The sequence below is a fragment of the Denticeps clupeoides genome, chromosome 2, assembly GCF_900700375.1.
Source record: "Denticeps clupeoides chromosome 2, fDenClu1.1, whole genome shotgun sequence".
Taxonomy (NCBI): Eukaryota; Metazoa; Chordata; class Actinopteri; order Clupeiformes; family Denticipitidae; genus Denticeps; species Denticeps clupeoides.
Window position 1 is genome coordinate 25,524,864 of NC_041708.1, and position 17,691 is coordinate 25,542,554.

Below are 17,691 nucleotides of genomic sequence, written 5' to 3' on the forward strand. Positions count from 1 at the left end.
AACATGGACTGAACCTGGCTGCTCATTGCGCTGTGCTTGCAGTGAGGTTTGCACTTTTCAAAGTTGTCACTCACATCGCTTGCCACAGAGCTCAGCGCCAAAATTACGCATGGTTTTCAAAACCTCCCGGTTAGATGATAATGTTATGTTGTAGATCTCTGAACACTCAGAGACTGATGGCTCATCCTCCATTCCTGCTTTGATTCTATTGGCTGTGCGAAAATAAATCACAGTATGCAGCGTTCAAAGCTCCGAAAAATTTCAGCTTTGACCGCATTAGGACTAAACTCCTATCCAGAGTGGCACTGTACTCAGATCAGGCACTCAGTCACTACCGGCACTCCTTTTTTACAAGAATTTGTATGACATTGCAAGAAAATCGGCAAGCAACATTATTATGATATAATGGATCATGTTTTGCACTGCATCAATGTAGTGTAGATACTGTATGTCCACGTCTGCATTGCAATGCATTGATTAGAAGATTAATTTCAAGACTCCTAATTAGCATACATTATATCTAATCCCCAATTTAAATAACAATTGCATTTGCATCAGGAATTTTGTCTTTTTTCATCTCCTAGCAAGGTGCACTGAGCTAAAATACAGTTTACAACAAAAGCATCTACCTGTCACATGCTGTTGCAAAATTATAACTGCATGGTGCTTGTAGTTAATATGTTCTAAGGTTTACCTAAATGTCACAAAATGCATATCAGATGATAAACACATTTTTTCATAAAATCAGTGCATGATACAGTGCACGTGATCACAGTCATTGTTTCAGTCCAACTTTACCTTAACATTACTTTGTTTTTTCTTAATGGCCTGTCAATGTGACAGGCTGCAAGCAGCATGGGTTGGATTCTGACAATGATTCTTCCCAGAGCAGCACTGAGAAGGTGTAGCACATACTTGAAGTTAATTATTGCTGCACAAGCGTCAAAAGTTACCAGGGCTGACTGAAAAACTTAATAATAAGCTTCCACTAAGCATAAAAAAAGTAATTTAAGTAGCAGGGCCTAGTTGTGCTGTAATCTGTGTGTGATTACATCACATGTATTTTACTTTTGCTTCTTTAGCTCCATACGGACCTGGATAAGGGGGACAGTGGAGTGAAGTACACTTTGAGTGGCGACGGTGCCGGCTCCATCTTCACCATTGACCAGACTACAGGAGACATCCACGCCCTGCAGAGCCTGGACCGCGAGGAGAAGCCTTACTACACGCTCCGCGCCCAGGCGGTTGACATTGACACCGGACGCGCCCTGGAACCAGAGTCTGAATTTGTCATCAAGGTCCAGGACATCAATGACAATGAGCCAAAATTTTTGGAGGGTCCCTACACCGCCAGTGTCCCTGAGATGTCACCAGTAGGTAAGAACTCACGGTTGCGCCTTTCATAATGATGGTAGAGAGTGCAGCATCCAACATAGGGAGCGTTTGGGGTTACATCTGCTGGAGGTTGTTTTGGGTAGCACAGTCTGCTTAATGAATAACTGTGCATGTGCACTTTTTAAAGGTTACGTTTTCTTGTTGAAGAAACCATTCTGCCTGGTAATTAAAACTAAATTATTCTGCACATTAATTTGTAAAGGCTCCCCAGAGGGATGAAATACTTTTATTCAGTACAGGGCTCCTGCTGGGGCAAAACCATTTCTGCTCAACCAATAGAAACTCTCCATTAAGTGCCACATACAGCTTTTGGTTTCTAAAAGGGACAAAAGTATTTTTTAAAAGTTTGTGTAAATGCAGCTTCTGAAGTGCATCGCTGCATTTGACTGAGAAAACAAAACTATATAGCCTCATTAAAAGGAAACAGTGGCGTTGTTAGTATTCTGTGCATCTTGCCACTGTACAGTTCAAATGGTACCCAATCAATCTCACTACAGTTGGTCCAGCAGGAAAATGAAACGCTAAATCATGATGTCCAATTAATACAATTCTCTGCAAGACTACTGGAAAATGTTTATCTATTTTGTTACCCTCAGGGGTCCATTGGCTCATCCCTGCAGCAGTACAATTGAAGGTGGTAGCTTTAATGCATCAAATTTAAGACTTTTTTTTATTTTGTCTTGTGCTGTCCTCTACATTTTAAAAAACTTATTTTTGCCATGTGGCAGCGTACTAAATTTTTTACAAATATTTTGTTACTTTTTAGTTTGTGCATGGGCAGGTCAGATTTCTCACTGTGGCAGCTGGGGCAGTGGTGGCCTAGCGGTTAAGGAAGCGGCCCTGTAATCAGAAGGTTGCTGGTTCGAATCCCGATCTGCCAAGGTGCCACTGAGGTGCCACTGAGTAAAGCACCGTCCCCACACACTGCTCTCCGAGCGCCTGTCATGGCTGCCCACTGCTCACTCAGGGTGATGGGTTAAATGCAGAGGGCAAATTTCACTGTGTGCACTATGTGACAATCACTTCATTTCATAAACATGGCACAGTCAGAGCAGAACACCATAGATCTTGGATTTTGTGATGTTCCTTATCATGTTGATTTCATTACAACCTTTTGTCTGTTTGTCATTTTTTTCCACCTCTATAATTTTTTATTTGTGTGCATATTTTGCTGTGTGAAACTGGTCAAATTGTGAGCCATAGAGGTACAGTAAGATAGATTTTAGCTGAAAATGCTAAAAAATCAAAAGCATTTTTGAGCAATTAATCAATCAGTGATTGCTGCACTAAAGTCATTTAACTGCCAGTTGTCTAATTGTAAATTTGGTTTGATGCATTAAAACATTTGCATACCATGAAAGAGTCATATATATATATATAATAGAATCAGTCTATTCAGCCTGTGGTAAGTATGTGTGTGTGTGTGCTTCATGCACTACTTGAAGCATAATCAATTGTTTATTAGCTATTAAATTTAGCACATTTAATACAATGTATTGCACATTTTATAATAATTAGATTTTTTTAGCAAAAGAAGATGTGTTCAAGCTTGCATCATTTTGCTCAGAACGAAAGGCTAAGTTCCCTTCATTAGTTGCAAATTGAAGCACTTGATGATGAAATGGCTCTCCATATGAAAATAACTGGTGCTGGAGGAAGAAAATAAAGAAGATAGTTGGTTGTGGTCATTAGCATGACTTTCAAAGTCAATCAGTTTTGCCCAGAATGACATATTTTAAATTACCTCTTAGTGTCATTATAGCCTAGCCTTTCCAGCATGGCCAATACCTCCTTTTTGATTGCCTTTCATGCAATCGATCCTAACCTGGTTCCAAGTAGTGGGGTCAACTCAGCTGATTGGCATTCAGTGCTATAATATGAGGCTTTTATCGGGCAGCGAACCTCAAGCAAGATGCACTTAATCGAATTATATTGGTTGTCTAATTCATTCCCAGCAGCTGCTGCTGAGTCTACCACATGATGACCTTTTTATGGAGCGTCGCATGACTCATCACTTCTGAAACACACGTCACATGCAGCATCTGGGCGCTGACTTAAATAGATGTTCTTCATAAAATATAGATGTAAATGAACATAATAATTTTTTTTTTACTTCCTAATAAACAAAAGAGAACATTGCTGCTGAATGAAAATGAGTCTACAAGAGTCTCGTTTAACTCTGTTCTAACGTTTTACTTCACTTATGAGAACATTTTGTAATCTTTTTAAGAGCTTACGGTTTTTCCTTTTCTTATTAAAATGGCTGCACTAAACTAATACGGTTTCTTTTTGTAATCAAACAGGCTGTCTGCATTTAATTAAATCTGATTTCAGTGTCCCATGTCTCAGCAGAGTTAGTGCCATTGTGTGATATCACTTTTGAAGAGAGGTGTGAGTCAGGACATGATGGCCATCTTCGTCTGCACTTTAATTAGCAGGACACTGAAAGACACTTTTACTTTTCAAGGTGACCCATATTTGGAAAAAACAAATAAAACTATGATGTATTCAAAGCTGCATACATCTAATAAATATATACATTTAACATTAGTGTCTGAATAGTAAATGCGCTGTCATAAGCATTGGACATTTGCTATTTTTAGTGTAATTTTGAAAATATATATTATACCATTGCAGGTTAGATTTCAGAAAGTCGCTGAAACTGTCACGACATGAACAGAGACAGTATAAGAGTCAAAAAAAGGGTTCAGACCCAGGCACAGATGAATTTACTTAATCATGCACAGAACAGATTTTGGGAAATGGGGAGTTGATGCAGTGAAAGGGAAGTACAGCGGTCTCATGGACAACACACGCTGCGCGCCAGCCACCAAGGAGCACAAAACAGACAACCGTTAAATAGCATGGGACTAGCATGATTTCTCACTCAATCTCGTCTTCATTATTAGAAAACAAGCGTTAAAAACACTTAAATGTGTCTCTCAAACGCTGGTGCAGTACAATGTACGCACGGGGCAGTGGTGGCCTAGCGGGTAAGATAAAAGGCCCGTAATCAGAGGGTTGCTGGTTCGAGTCCCGAACCGCTGAGGTGCCACAACATTTCATTGTGTCACCATGTGCTGTGCTGGGTTTCACAATGACAGTCACTTCACTTTCATGATATTTAAATTAAGGATGATAATAAAGAAAGTCACTGTATTAGTCTTTCTGTTGTTTTTATCTTATTGCATTGTAAAGATCTGCAAACGGATAATTCACGCCATTGAACTTTTACCAATGTCTATTTTTGATCAGACTAAATCACTGAATCCATGCCAACCACCACAAACCTAACATATTCAGGATGCTGTTGAATCAGTTAGCCATTTATTCATGTGCATGACAAATGCCACTGAATCAGCCAACGCTCAGCATTCACCTTGGTATCAGGCTGGAAATGTATATCATAGTCATCAAGGTAAGCAAGCTAAATCATTGTCAAAGGGACCAGCACATATAATAAAAAGAGTTATGGCATGTATTGGTGTACACATGAACAAACTTTCAGGAGGATCTCTTTATGGATGTGTTTTTCCCTGTGGCACATGTACAATCTCAAAAATATATATAAGATATCTTTCAGATATGATGTTATTCAAAGTTCACTGTGAAATGCCCAAGGTTTTGTGGAGGTGTGGTAATGCAGTCTAGATATGTCTCCTGCGAGGAGACTACCTGCCCTCTGAGTCGCCTTTTCCTTCTATGGTTTCCTCCCACGCCCTTCCAACGAGGTCTTACTAAATTGGGCCCGGTGTGTTTTCACACTGCAGAGGCTATTGGATAAGTGTTGTTTTTCGAGTAGATGTTGTCCTCCCATTCAATGCGGAATCAACAGTGGATCAATAAGAGAATGAACACGCGAGTGTAAAGCTGTTGAATGAACAAGGTTTTGAGCTCTCCAATGTTCATTCATTGACCCTCAGGATTCATTAGTGATGCATGCAATGGGAAGTGTTGAAATATAACACTCACTAATCAATGCTAATTGTTTAAATGTACCATTATGTATCCTACACGGTTGAAGGTGAGGATATTTGCTTAAGTGCAATTTATGAGACTACAATTAATGATGGGGTCTCACACATGGGTTTATGGGAAATAGTCCACTTAGTAACACTAGACCAGATTTTTTGGTCTAACTACCTTGTTCCTTTTTATAGTAGTAAATTTAAACAAATACTTTTAGATTAAAACGTTGCTGAAAACCAAACAAAAGTGAGGGTAAGTAGTACCATTAAAGTAATGTTACTGTTCATGAAGTATAGCCCACATGAAACATCATTGTAAAGTTGTTGGCAGAAATGCCAGTAAAATCCCCAAGACCTTAGTGGAGCACCAAGCTCCCAGTACTGTAATGAGGCTTTGATGTCCTTACTGAAGGTTGGTGAGACAAGTTATATTGGTGTCATGACCTGGATCAGCAAGGTTTAAGGAGACCAGACAGGGAAGTTCTGTCTCAGCCCCAAGCCTTATAAGGCTCTCCATCTGAAAGGCTTAGCGGTCCGTGCATCTGTCTCTGAATGCTAAGATCAGACTTTGATCTTCAGTAAGGGATGAGAGGAGTTGTAAAACACAGCATGTCTAGTACAATAAATTATTTTTCACACCATGTAGCAGCTTGTTTTGAGACACTGTATATACACAGAACTTTTTTGACAGAGCAATAAAGTGGGGATTTTATTTTGACAGAGAATAATGCAAATCAGAGAGAAAGAGTAAGGTGGACAAAGACAAATCTGTGCTGCCCTGTCATGCCTCTGGGGTATGGAAGATCAAGGTAATTCAGACAAAAATTGGCTTCCCTTTGTCCGAGTGGCAGTGAAATAAAAAGCAAGAGTGGTGTGAATGGGACAGTTTACATGCATTTTCCATACGAAGCCACTCACACGGCCTTTTTCCGTGTCTGTCTCAGCAATGGACAGCGAGGAGGGCGGAAACAGAGTAATTCTTGGAAATATTTCAGGTTGATGGGCACTGCAGAAAGAAGTAAAGATGGCAGTGAGCTTGAGATGCAAACACCTGAATGAATTGGTGACTGATATTATGATGGTATGATGGTTTGAGAGAGCCTGCACACACTGTAGTTTTTTTTAGGATTATTCATTTGCAGTTAGGCCACCACCGTGGCTAGTTTCCATTGCTGCCATGATAATATATCTTTAGAGACAGTAAGATTTAATTAATGTTCTTTAGCAACTGATAAGAATGACTAAAAATAAGTGTGTGTTTTATGTATGTTTGTAAGTATGTGATCATTTGTAAAGTATGTTTGTCCAAGAAAACAAATAGGCAGCATTATGAATTCCTTCAAATAATACTGAGGAACAGTTCAATAACACATTGACAGTGTTCCAGGAATGGCCAAGGAATCTAAATTAATTACATTGAATTGAAAAGAAAGAAGGTCTTCTGGGATGTGGGGTTTTAGATTTAGGTCTGCTCAATTACATCTCCCATTCATATGTCTGAAGGCCTTTTGCTCTTGGCTTACAGCAATTAGCATGCATTTGTAGGTCGCTTGGAGAGAGCTGCATCATAAATTCACACAATTATATAGCCAAACAAAAGTGAAAATAAAGGTTTAATAACTAATGCACATCGGGATGGTGTGAGATGCGATTAACCTGAAGGCGTAAAGGGGTAAACTTAATGCTCATGGTGAATTAAATTGCGATCTCACTCAGAAATTTTTTTTTTCTCCAAGCAGTGCAGACCTGATGAGATGATGGGATACACGTTTCCCCTAGAAGTCACAGCAAGAGAACCACAAATATAAAATGTAAATTGCTTAAAGGGAAATGCTTGAACGCAAATGTGAAATGAAAGCTGCCAGAATCACCATAAAGTTAGCCAGATATGGTGTGAGTAGTATAATTTATTTCTCGTCATAAAATCTGAAGTTTTCTGCTTTGTTTTTCTTCTACAATTTCTGGAAAAATCTCAAAAAGGTCTTTGGGTGTGTAGAAGAAATATTTGTTCTTTTATGCCCTTTGATGTGATTCGTTTGGTCCAGTGTGAACACAATAAAGAGGTGGTCTTGATCCAAATCAAATAGCAAACTCTGGTGCGGTTCGCCTGGTGAAAACTGAACTATATTAAGCACAGGCCAAAAGATTGGACACACCAACAATCGACACATTTTATTTGCTTGGATTTGGAAACCGAACCAAAAGGAAAATGCTACAGTGTTACAAATGCATTAACTGATTTGGACTGAAGAAAATATACTAAGGTGTAAAAGGTGGGCTGTAATGGAGAGTGCATGTAAAAGCATGGAGCAGCAGGCTTCTGCGTCAGGGTTAAAGGCTTAGTCCAAACAAACATTTCAGACCTTTCCTTTGAGGATCGGTGACCCTAACCACATACTGAAAGTTTACACAGTAAGGATGCTTTTAACACCAGCAAGTTCTCATTGTGGGTAACATCCTACTTCCTTTGTGTTTATAAGTTGTGTTGTTAAGGTGCTGTTTCAGGCCAAACAGCACCTTATACAGCACTACTTTATTATTCAATAACTACCTTGTTTTATCAATACAATAACTGTATAGTGGCATCTGGAGTACGAGAGATGGGAGAGGTTAATAATGTAGACTGATACAAGTGTTTTCTGAAACCCATCAGGTACCTACGTCACAAGAGTGACAGCCACAGATGCAGATGACCCTACATATGGGAACAGCGCAAGGGTTGTTTATAGCATCCTGCATGGTCAGCCCTACTTCTCCGTCGACGCCAAGACAGGTAAGTCAATAATGGTGGTTTGGCAACCACAAACCAACATGACTAGCACAATGATTATTTAGAATTAAGGTTAGCCGCACACCTACTACACAACTGAGAGGTTAGACTAGAACATTATGATGGACACTATGTTGTTTGCAGCTTAATTACTGGCTATCGACCCCATTAAACAAACGACCGGGCTTCCTTGATTAAATTAGGAGGCAAGCCCAGACAGTGAATTTGGAGGCCCAATGGTTGGGGACTGGGACCAAATTTCTATGAGTTATGGGAGCAATAGGCATCCCATCACTGGCAAGGCGCCACGCAGATCAATGATAACAGAGAGGAGGTGCCACATTTCACATGCTGGGGTCCTCAAAGGGGCGAAATAACAACAACTCACTGGCTACAATTGGATTTTGGTCCTTCTTTACGGCCCCACTTTCAGTGGCATAATCAAGAACAGATTGCAAACATACGGCATTTTTTTGTCATGAGGGAATGTATATGAATCAAAGGAAGGAGCGTTTGTTGTGTCTACTCCGACACCTAAATGATGCACGGCCAAATGAAAGGTTGAAATGAGGAATGGCAGATGGAACTGATTCGATTTCAGCCCAATGTATTATTTAGTGAGCTCAAGAGGGCATGAGAGCTCCTGGATGTTTTTTCCCACTCAGCCACAATGGAGGATTCCAGTCAATTTTTTCCACAAGACCTATATTTTCATCTTAGATTTAATTGTACATTAACATTTATGCTATTAAATGCAATTAATGTTATTTTTACAAGTAGGTACACAATTATCAGTACTAGCAAATGCATTTACCAGGAGTCTTATTTGAGGTGAAAAAGAAACTAGAACAATGTCACTTATGACTGAGCTGTTGATAAAAGCACAGAATCCATGCTGCCTCAAAAGCTTATCCTTCAAATTCCCCATGCCTTGGTTATGATGAGCTCAGGGTAATATTGTTTTTAGGAAAATATGGCACAGTCAAGCTTCTTATATCTCCAAATGCTTGCAAAGTGCTAATTAACAGAGCAGTAGTAAAGCAGTAGTTTACATTTCCATGTAATAGAAAGCATTTTTATCTCAATGCTTGTTTCTTTGTTTTTTTGTACCTTTTATTATTTGTGGACATTTTTTTATTTTTGTTACTAAAATACTTGGTTGTCATTTTAATCCTATTTTCAAATCTCTTCATTGCAGTGTAAACTAATGTGCATTTAGACATTAGGATGAGGTAGGAACTGTCACCAACCTGCTATTTATCCAAATAAAATTTTTGCAATTTTTTTTCATGCAGATAAGCATTTTGGCATTTGGAAAAGAAACAGCATTTTTTTGGATTAGTTAAATTGACTTTCTGAACCGTAGCACTCGACTGTTTCACAAAATCCAAGACTGAATTGTGTTAGCTCAATAGATTGACTCTATTTAGGAATCAGATATGATCGTCTCAGAAAATCAAACTCAAACAATTGAGTGGTTCTATAACTGAATTTTATCACAATTAGTCCTATTTAACAATTAAGGGTGGAAAACTACTTGCAAAGTCACATCCAAGGGCTTGTGGTTGATAGATGGTTGGTTAAATTAACCTTCATAAAAAATGTAATGCAAAATGCAATTTGCTTGCTTGAAATAAACATGCACACATTTTTCCCCTGTTAAACAGCGTAGCCTCTGAAGAATAAGCCAATATGAATTTTGTAGTTTTTGCCCATTCTCCTTTCCTTACAGTTAATCTTGAAAATCAAGTCAAGATAAGTACTTCTCTTGTGCTTCGTTAACAACACCAAAAAAAAAAGTCTACACCAGAAGAAAATATTGTGCTATTGGCTCCTGTCATATTTCGAATGGACATGAAAAACTACTTCCTGTTATGAGCCTTGGAATGGATACAGTGGTTTAACGTGAAGTTGTTTTTTATCTTCTGTGCTTTGGCACGGTAAAAGCAGGTGAGTAACAAGAGGCATCCAGCACAGTGGAGGTGGACCAGGTGTCGCCGTGTGTGTTTGTGTGTGTGTTCTCATGCACATCCCTGAGGGGACAGCCTTGTGTTGATAAAAATAAAAAAGTTAACGAAACATTAAAACCAAAATGCTAAAGTAAATGTTTGCAATGCAGCACCATACCTTGGCTGGACCAAATACACAACAAAGAGCTTGGAGGTGGAGAGCCGGACGGTGGACATAAAGGAAGAGAAATGGGGCGTAAAGGGAGCGAATGAAAAAAAAAACAAAAAAACAGCCAGTCAGCCTAATCACCATGTTCTCCTCAGTGGCATTCTCGTTTGAAGCATTTCCAGAGATGATGAGAAGGCTGTCAAAAGCAGCTCCTTTGTGCAGCAGACGGCCGGCAGATCAGATGTGGCATCTCTGCCCGAATTTACTGGCACTCCAACAATGAAAGAAATAGGGTCCCGTTCTTCTGTCACCTCTCCCACACACTCACGTCTCTGGGAGCTAACGCCTCTAATGCAACCTCTGTCATGGACCTCGGACTTTATTTGATGAGGAGTTCACAGTGGGTACTCATATACCACACTCCAGGTCTTTCATACTTTCCCAGGACCCGTTTCAGTAGTCACTGGCACTGCAGATGCAGACGGCAACAGACATTATATACAGTAAAGGCCACATTCAATGTGTTTTCTTTATCTTCATTACCATTTACATTGGTAGATTCTCACTGAAGGCATCATTAACATTTACAGCATTTATCAGACGCCCTTATCCAGAACTTCAGTAGTTACAGGGGACAGTCCCCCCCTGTCTTGCTCAGGGACACAATGGTAGTAGGTGGGATTTGAACCTGGGTCTTCTGGTTCATAGGCGAGTGTGTTACCCACTAGGCTACTACCACCCCTACCATCAAAACTATGAATGAACACATGTGGAGTTATGTACTTAACAAAACAAGGTGAATTAACTGAAAACATGTTTTATGTTCTCGTTTCTTCAAAATAGCCACCCTTTGCTCTGATTACTGCTTTGGACACTCTTGGCATTCTCTCGATGAGCTTCAAGAGGTCGTCACCTGAAATGGTTTTCCAACAGTCTTGAAGGAGTTCCCAGAGGTGTTTAGCACTTGTTGGCTCCTTTGCCTTCACTCTGCAGTACAGCTCACCCCAAACCATCTCGATTGGGTTCAGATCCGGTGACTGTGGAGGCCAGGTCTTTTTGATAAGTAGATAACTTTTTGATAAGTACATAACTCCACATGTGTTCATTCATAGTTTTGATGCCTTCAGTTAGAATCTACCAATGTAAATGGTCATGAATAAAGAAAACACATTGAATGAGAAAGTATGTCAAAACTTTATCTTCTAACCATTCTTCAAAACTCAGGGCTAAATTAGTTGATATGTCTAACTCTACACAGTGTAAAAACATCAGTTTATGTGTTATATAGTGCTGGAGATAAGTGCAAGTACAGGTCAAGCAAAACTAATGACAATGCAGCAGACCTTGAAAGTAAGAATCATTGTGTGCAGCTGATGAGAACTCTCACTTCACAGTGCTGGGGAGTTCGTGCACAAAGATCCATTCATATTTCACTTATTTTCTCAATTTCTTGTCTCTTTTTCTTGGTTTTAGAATAACTGCATGCTATTTTCTCTCAGATTTGTTTTTTATTTTCCTTAAACTCATTCCTGCTACCTTGATCCTGTCAATTTATTTTAGGGTTGTAAAAAATGTTCCAGCCTTATGCACCTGATTTTTTCCACAACTCTGCTCTTTTTGCACATTCCTGCACATTTTGCACGTTTGTCTTGTCTTGTGTGCCAGGTTGGAAATATCCAACATTTCCACTCAGAAGCATCCTACATGATGTTGTCCAGTTATGTCCTGTTCGACCTGTTCATTGTACAGAAAAGTTCTACTTTTCTCCTGTAGATAAAGCTGTACAGTATTTAAACTTTAGTTTTGGTTAGTATAGTTTAGTTTAGTGTATATATACATATATAGTTATTTTAGTGTATATATACATATATAGTTATTTTATGATTGCACTATGGGGGGTCTGTGTGAAACATTATTTCAATATACGGCACACTGTGTATACTGCTGTATTGACAATAAACCAATCTTGAATCTTGAATGTGCAGGTGACATTCGGACAGCCCTGCCGAACATGGACCGCGAGGTGAAGGAGCTGTACCAGGTGCTGATCCAGGCCAAGGATATGGGGGGTCAGCTGGGAGGCCTGGCCGGGACGACCACTGTTAACATCTCGCTCAGCGATGTCAACGACAATCCGCCGCGCTTCTCCAAAAGTAAGGGCCGGATTCCTTCCTGAAGGACTGCGAACCCCCCGACTCTTGGGGTTTGCTGTCCTGTTTTCTGCAGGTGTTTCTTTAAGAATTGGCCTGTTCACACAGTTCCTATAGAATCATGATGCCACTGAACTCAGACAAGGTTACCGTCTTTTTTCAGTTTTTTCAGACCTACATTTTGGAAGCATTAATACCATTAATCGATTGTTTTTTTTTTAAACTGAAATTTTCTGCCAGAAACATTACATGCGGCTTCAATGGATGTAAAAGCAGAAAGTCTGATTATATTTTCCCCCATTTTATGAAATCCATGTGCAATCCAGTGTTGCAGTATAAAAAAAAAATAGAATAACAGTGGATGAGTTGTTCAGAGAGACATTTGATCCTTGCCTTTGAAACCTGACATTATTTTATGTTGTTTTTTCTCTTTTTTGCCACAAAACATCTCCAGTGTTTCAGAAACACACACTATCTAGGCAAGTTTAAATTCGGAGCTTCTCCGGTGCCCTTGACCTGATATTGAACCAGCAGACAAACTCCTGAATTGTCTCAGTCTCTCAGTTCTCAATGCTATACATGCTCAGAACTGTAGAGCATTGCTCTAAACATTAACATCCCTGTGAAGTGAGTTCAGTTGCGTGTCAAAAGTCCTAACTACAAACTACATCTGAAAAAATGCAATTATTGTGGTAGACTAATTCACTGAACAGGGTTGATATGTGTACATTCATTAATTTCCTGTCTTATTAAATTTGGGGCAGGCCTGTGTGTATACCCGGTCCCTCTGTATTTAAACTCTGGTTGGTAAATATCTGGAAAAAAGGCCTGATTTCCATAGCTTCTGCTGCAGTAGCCAGACAAGCCATGCAGGGTGTCCCTTCATCCCTGAACATCATCTCACATTATCCATCTATCTATCTCACTCACCCACTCCTCTCTTATTCACACCCTTTTCTTTGCATTTGTTCACTTGTCCCTTTTGGCGATAAGAATCTAAAAATCCATCTAATGACTTTCCCATTGGCCAACGTTCATGTATAGCACAGAGGCCTGAGGTCTATGGCAGCGTGGGTAGCGATTTCATATGCATGAACAATAGAAAAGAAAATGCACAGAAGCAGTCAAGGATGAACATCATTTCATTATGTTTTGCAAATGCAAATGTTTTATGTTTCAATCTGTATGACTATGGATAAATGATGTGCTTTGTGTGTCCATTTGGCCATAGGCATATTCCATCTGAAGGTCCCTGAGTCTTCTGCGGTGGGCTCTCCAATTGGTCGGATTAAAGCGCATGACCTGGACATCGGGAAGAATGCTGAGATCGACTACAACATTGTGCCTGGTGATGGGGGAGCCATGTTTGATATCAGCACCAATGAGCACAACCAGGAGGGAGTCATTGTCCTCAAACGGGTGAGAGTCCAAGAGCCACTTGATGCTGGTGCTGAATTCTAAATCACTACTGTCACTAACTAATTGTTATTAGAGCAATACCTGTTGTCTTAAAATAACAATGCAACTAAAACTGATACTTTCAGCACTCGGAAGTCAATCTAGCTGAAACTGCGAGGAACTGGCAAATATTACAGAAAGATATGTATGGAATAATATTTCTTTAAATGTTCTTCGTGTTTCTTTTTGAAATGAAGTGCTAAAGCCAAAAAACCCTGGCCACAAGATTCTAACATATTTCACACTGACGAATGCGTGTTGGTATGCATGTATTTATCATGTTGGGAATGAAATATGAGATAAAATTTCCATAGAATTTTACCATCTCATGCTGAGCAGAAGATGGACACAACTGTGCAATTTTCTCCGAAATTCAATATTTAAGAGGCCTAGTCTGCTGATGTGGAGCATTCTGGCTGTCTGTAAATATTATCCATTAATCAACAGATGTTCTAATTTCTCTTTCTTCTCAGTCTGGGGAAGATGTTGCTCTACAGCACTGATTACTAATTTCACAAAATAAGAAGGATAAGAAATTCCAAATTTTGTGTTTGAGTGGGGGTTGGTTCTATTGTGATAAAACATGGGTGCGCAGGGAGAAGTGTGACCAACAGTGAGAGTAAGACCAAAAAGAGATGAGTGCCAATGTCATGAAAAGAGAATACTTCATTTCTATAATAAACCTAAAAGCAGAATCTGGGAACCTCACCATTAGAATTAAATAATATCAAATTTGCACAATGTATTATATTTAAAATGGAAACCTGAAATTGCACGTTGCACAGACAAATATGACAACCAATGCGCATTCAGTGTTTCCCTACGGATGGAAGAAATGGAGAGGATTTTTTTTTCTTTAAATAAATCATTTGTTTGCTGTGAAAAGATAGCAGAGAATATGTTCTCACTGGAAAATAAAAAGTTGCTGATGACAGTCAGCAGTAAAAGATATTTGGCATATGTAAGCATTGTATGAGATTGTGTTCATTGGCTTCCTCTGCAGTTACAAAGTGCAATTTGTTTTTGGCTTAAGTCTCATGTGCTTCAACCCACACAGTCCGCATACTTACATCATTCACGTCATGACAGATTTTAAACAATGCGTTCCCCAGAGTTTTAGTCTTCTAAAATTAACAAATATGTTGATATGGAGTTACAATGCATTTATTAATAACGTGGCAGAAGTGGTTATAACTTTTTACATTTGCAAATAAATTGTCTGTTCACCATTTCACCACGTGTCACTTCACTTTCACTTATTTCTTCTTTGTGACCAACTCTAGCACTGCTCCTTTCTGTCCCCATCCAAAAGCTTTTTAAAACTATGCCCAAGTTTGACAAAATGAATGCAGAAAAAATGTTTCTAGGTTTTCTTTCCTATGTATAAAACAATATATTTCTTATATAGCCCAAAACCACATACAGTATGTCTATGGTTTTGATAGACCCTACAGTTGACACCCCCCACACTTGACCCTTCTGCACACAAAGAAAAACTCCACCCTAGGAGAGTGAAAAAAAGAAAGGAAGAACGTGATTGGGAAGGAGTGATACAGAGAGGGACCCCCTTCCAGGGTACAGTGAGCGTGCAAGTGGTGTCAGTGCAGGGTTTGTGATGATTTGTCCAGTAAGAGAAAAAGTCCTACAGTTGTAGAGGTGGAGAGGTCCAAAGTGTTGTCCAGTGTCATGGTGTACATTACGTGTCCATTATGATGCTACTGGTCCATTTGAAAATCCCTGAAGCTTTAGTTGTTACGGTGGTGGTGGCTGTGTTGACCCTCTGGTTCATTTCATGCTAAGTTGTCATTTAGCAGTTGGCAAGAACCAGGATTCATCCGGTGGTCTCTTCACTGGAGTCTGCCTGTAGTCTGTGCGCTTGATTCCGTGTTTCAGAGAGAACAAACAGAAGCAGCGACAGATACTGAAATAGGAGGCTATAGTGGTATATTTGTGCAACAGTGGCCCGGTACCCTAACTGGGACAGCCTAACTAAGGTGAATTTAACACTGTCTGTGCTTAACAGGGTGACTGTGTAATTAAGTGGACTTAATAATTGACACTGTGTCTGGGACTTTAACGGAAGGCCAGAGAAAACAGTTTAGATTTAAACACTGAGAGAGAGTCTGAGTCCCGAACACTGACCGGTAAGCCGTTCCACAACTGCGGTGGTCTACATGAGAAGGATCTTCTCCCAGCTGTGACCCTCTCTACTTTGGGTACCAGTAGTGTCCCCGCACCCGTTGAGGATGAAAACATTCATCAATGCCCCTAAAGCTGCTCAAGGCACCATGGGAGAAAGGAGTGGGAATTCTCATGCTACTTTTGCACAAAGGTGCCAGCAGAGATGTTCCAGTGCAGATTTCTTCCTGTAACAAGTAAATATAACGTCACACTGGTTTGGAAAGGGCAAAAAAAAAGACCAGGCGTGAGTGAAAGGTCAGAGACATGCAATCACAAATCAAGGCATCTGTAAATGACAGGGTCAACCGTTGAGAGGTCAGAGTGACAAACTGGCAGTTTTTATGCATTGAGGTGGCTTTAAATGTAGAAGATCCAATTTTCGCAATTTCAGTAAGAAACCGCATGTGCTATTACACCCAAGCATTCAAGTTTGACATCACCAGAACGCCCAGGATGTCTTTATGATGGTAGGAATTCGAAGGTTAGTTGGAGGGGTTGGCGTTTTTCATGGCAACTCATTTGGGCTGAAACAGCGTCAGGTCCTCGGGGGACAGACCGGCAGCGTTCCTGTAGTCCAGCGGCCGACGTCCCCTGCGCAAAGATTTCCTGCCGATCGCCGGAGCGTCAGGGAAAGTGGGGACGGAGCAGAATAATGCTCGCAAGCACGTGCACATTCACACACACTCACACACAGACGAAAACGAGAGAATTAAGCACATTACGTTTTTCGCACGCACAAATAACATGGCAGGATCTGCTGTGGCAAAAACAAATCTCCCAGGCACACTCACGCAAGCACTTTCCTGTTATTTTCGGAATGCTTTCAACAAATCTCATAATTGCAGCATAGCTTGCCAGAGTATTCCACTTCTATCCGGACCCCGAGTGGCTAATTCAGAAACCGTAAGATGACAGGGAACATGCACGTCCATGCTCTATAAACACAAGAAAGTGAAAAGGAATGACAATAGGCTCTTGTACCAGCATGCATAGTAAATAATTGCTGGACAGTTATAAATCCCATCTGGGGAATTTTCTGCTGTGGTCCCTTAATCGGCTTAATCGATCATTTCTTTTCTCTCCTCTCTCTGTAATCCATTGTTGCTACCGTACACATGTGATTTTTTTTTTTTCTTCCCATGTGGCCATATCTTGAATAACTGCTCCCCATTGGTTATCATAGCTGTAGCCATATCACCCACAGGCAAGGTTTACTTTGCCACATCACATGAGCAAGCAGACAGGCCTGGCAATAAACCCATAAAATTCACATTTGTTTGGATTGAATCGATTGCCGGGAATGGAACACAAGCCTCAAAAGTGCACTCAACGCACTGCAATACAGGAATATTGTACCGAACTGGGTGTCGGAATTCCCTAAGTGGGTCACTCCATGATTACTCATCAAAAAAACATTGCGGGCGGATCCATTTGGTGAACAAAGAATGATTTTTCAAAAGGGATGTTAAAAAATCTGATGACGCTCCCTGTGGTGAACAGGTCCGCTGCCAACGCAATACCGCCATCAAAGCTCAGAGACAAACGGCAACGGTTCTTCACTAACGCTTTGAGCCCAAAATCGCTAGTTTCTATCTTACGTGCGTGCAATAAAGAGTCTTCTCAAAGTCTTAATTTGACTCCTCAAAGTCGG

General features: G+C 40.1%; 1 protein-coding gene across 2 annotated transcripts in view; it reads left to right on the top strand.

Annotated features, from left to right (window-relative positions):
- LOC114778931 (cadherin-12-like) overlaps positions 1-17,691 on the top strand; it is a 114,474-nt gene that overhangs the window by 64,207 nt on the left and 32,576 nt on the right. For both annotated transcript variants that reach the window (XM_028967181.1, XM_028967182.1), the window contains exons 3-6: positions 1,083-1,377; positions 8,017-8,136; positions 12,237-12,404; positions 13,633-13,820. In XM_028967181.1, coding sequence (XP_028823014.1) covers positions 1,083-1,377; positions 8,017-8,136; positions 12,237-12,404; positions 13,633-13,820 — 771 coding nt within the window. The remainder of the gene's footprint in view (positions 1-1,082; positions 1,378-8,016; positions 8,137-12,236; positions 12,405-13,632; positions 13,821-17,691) is intronic.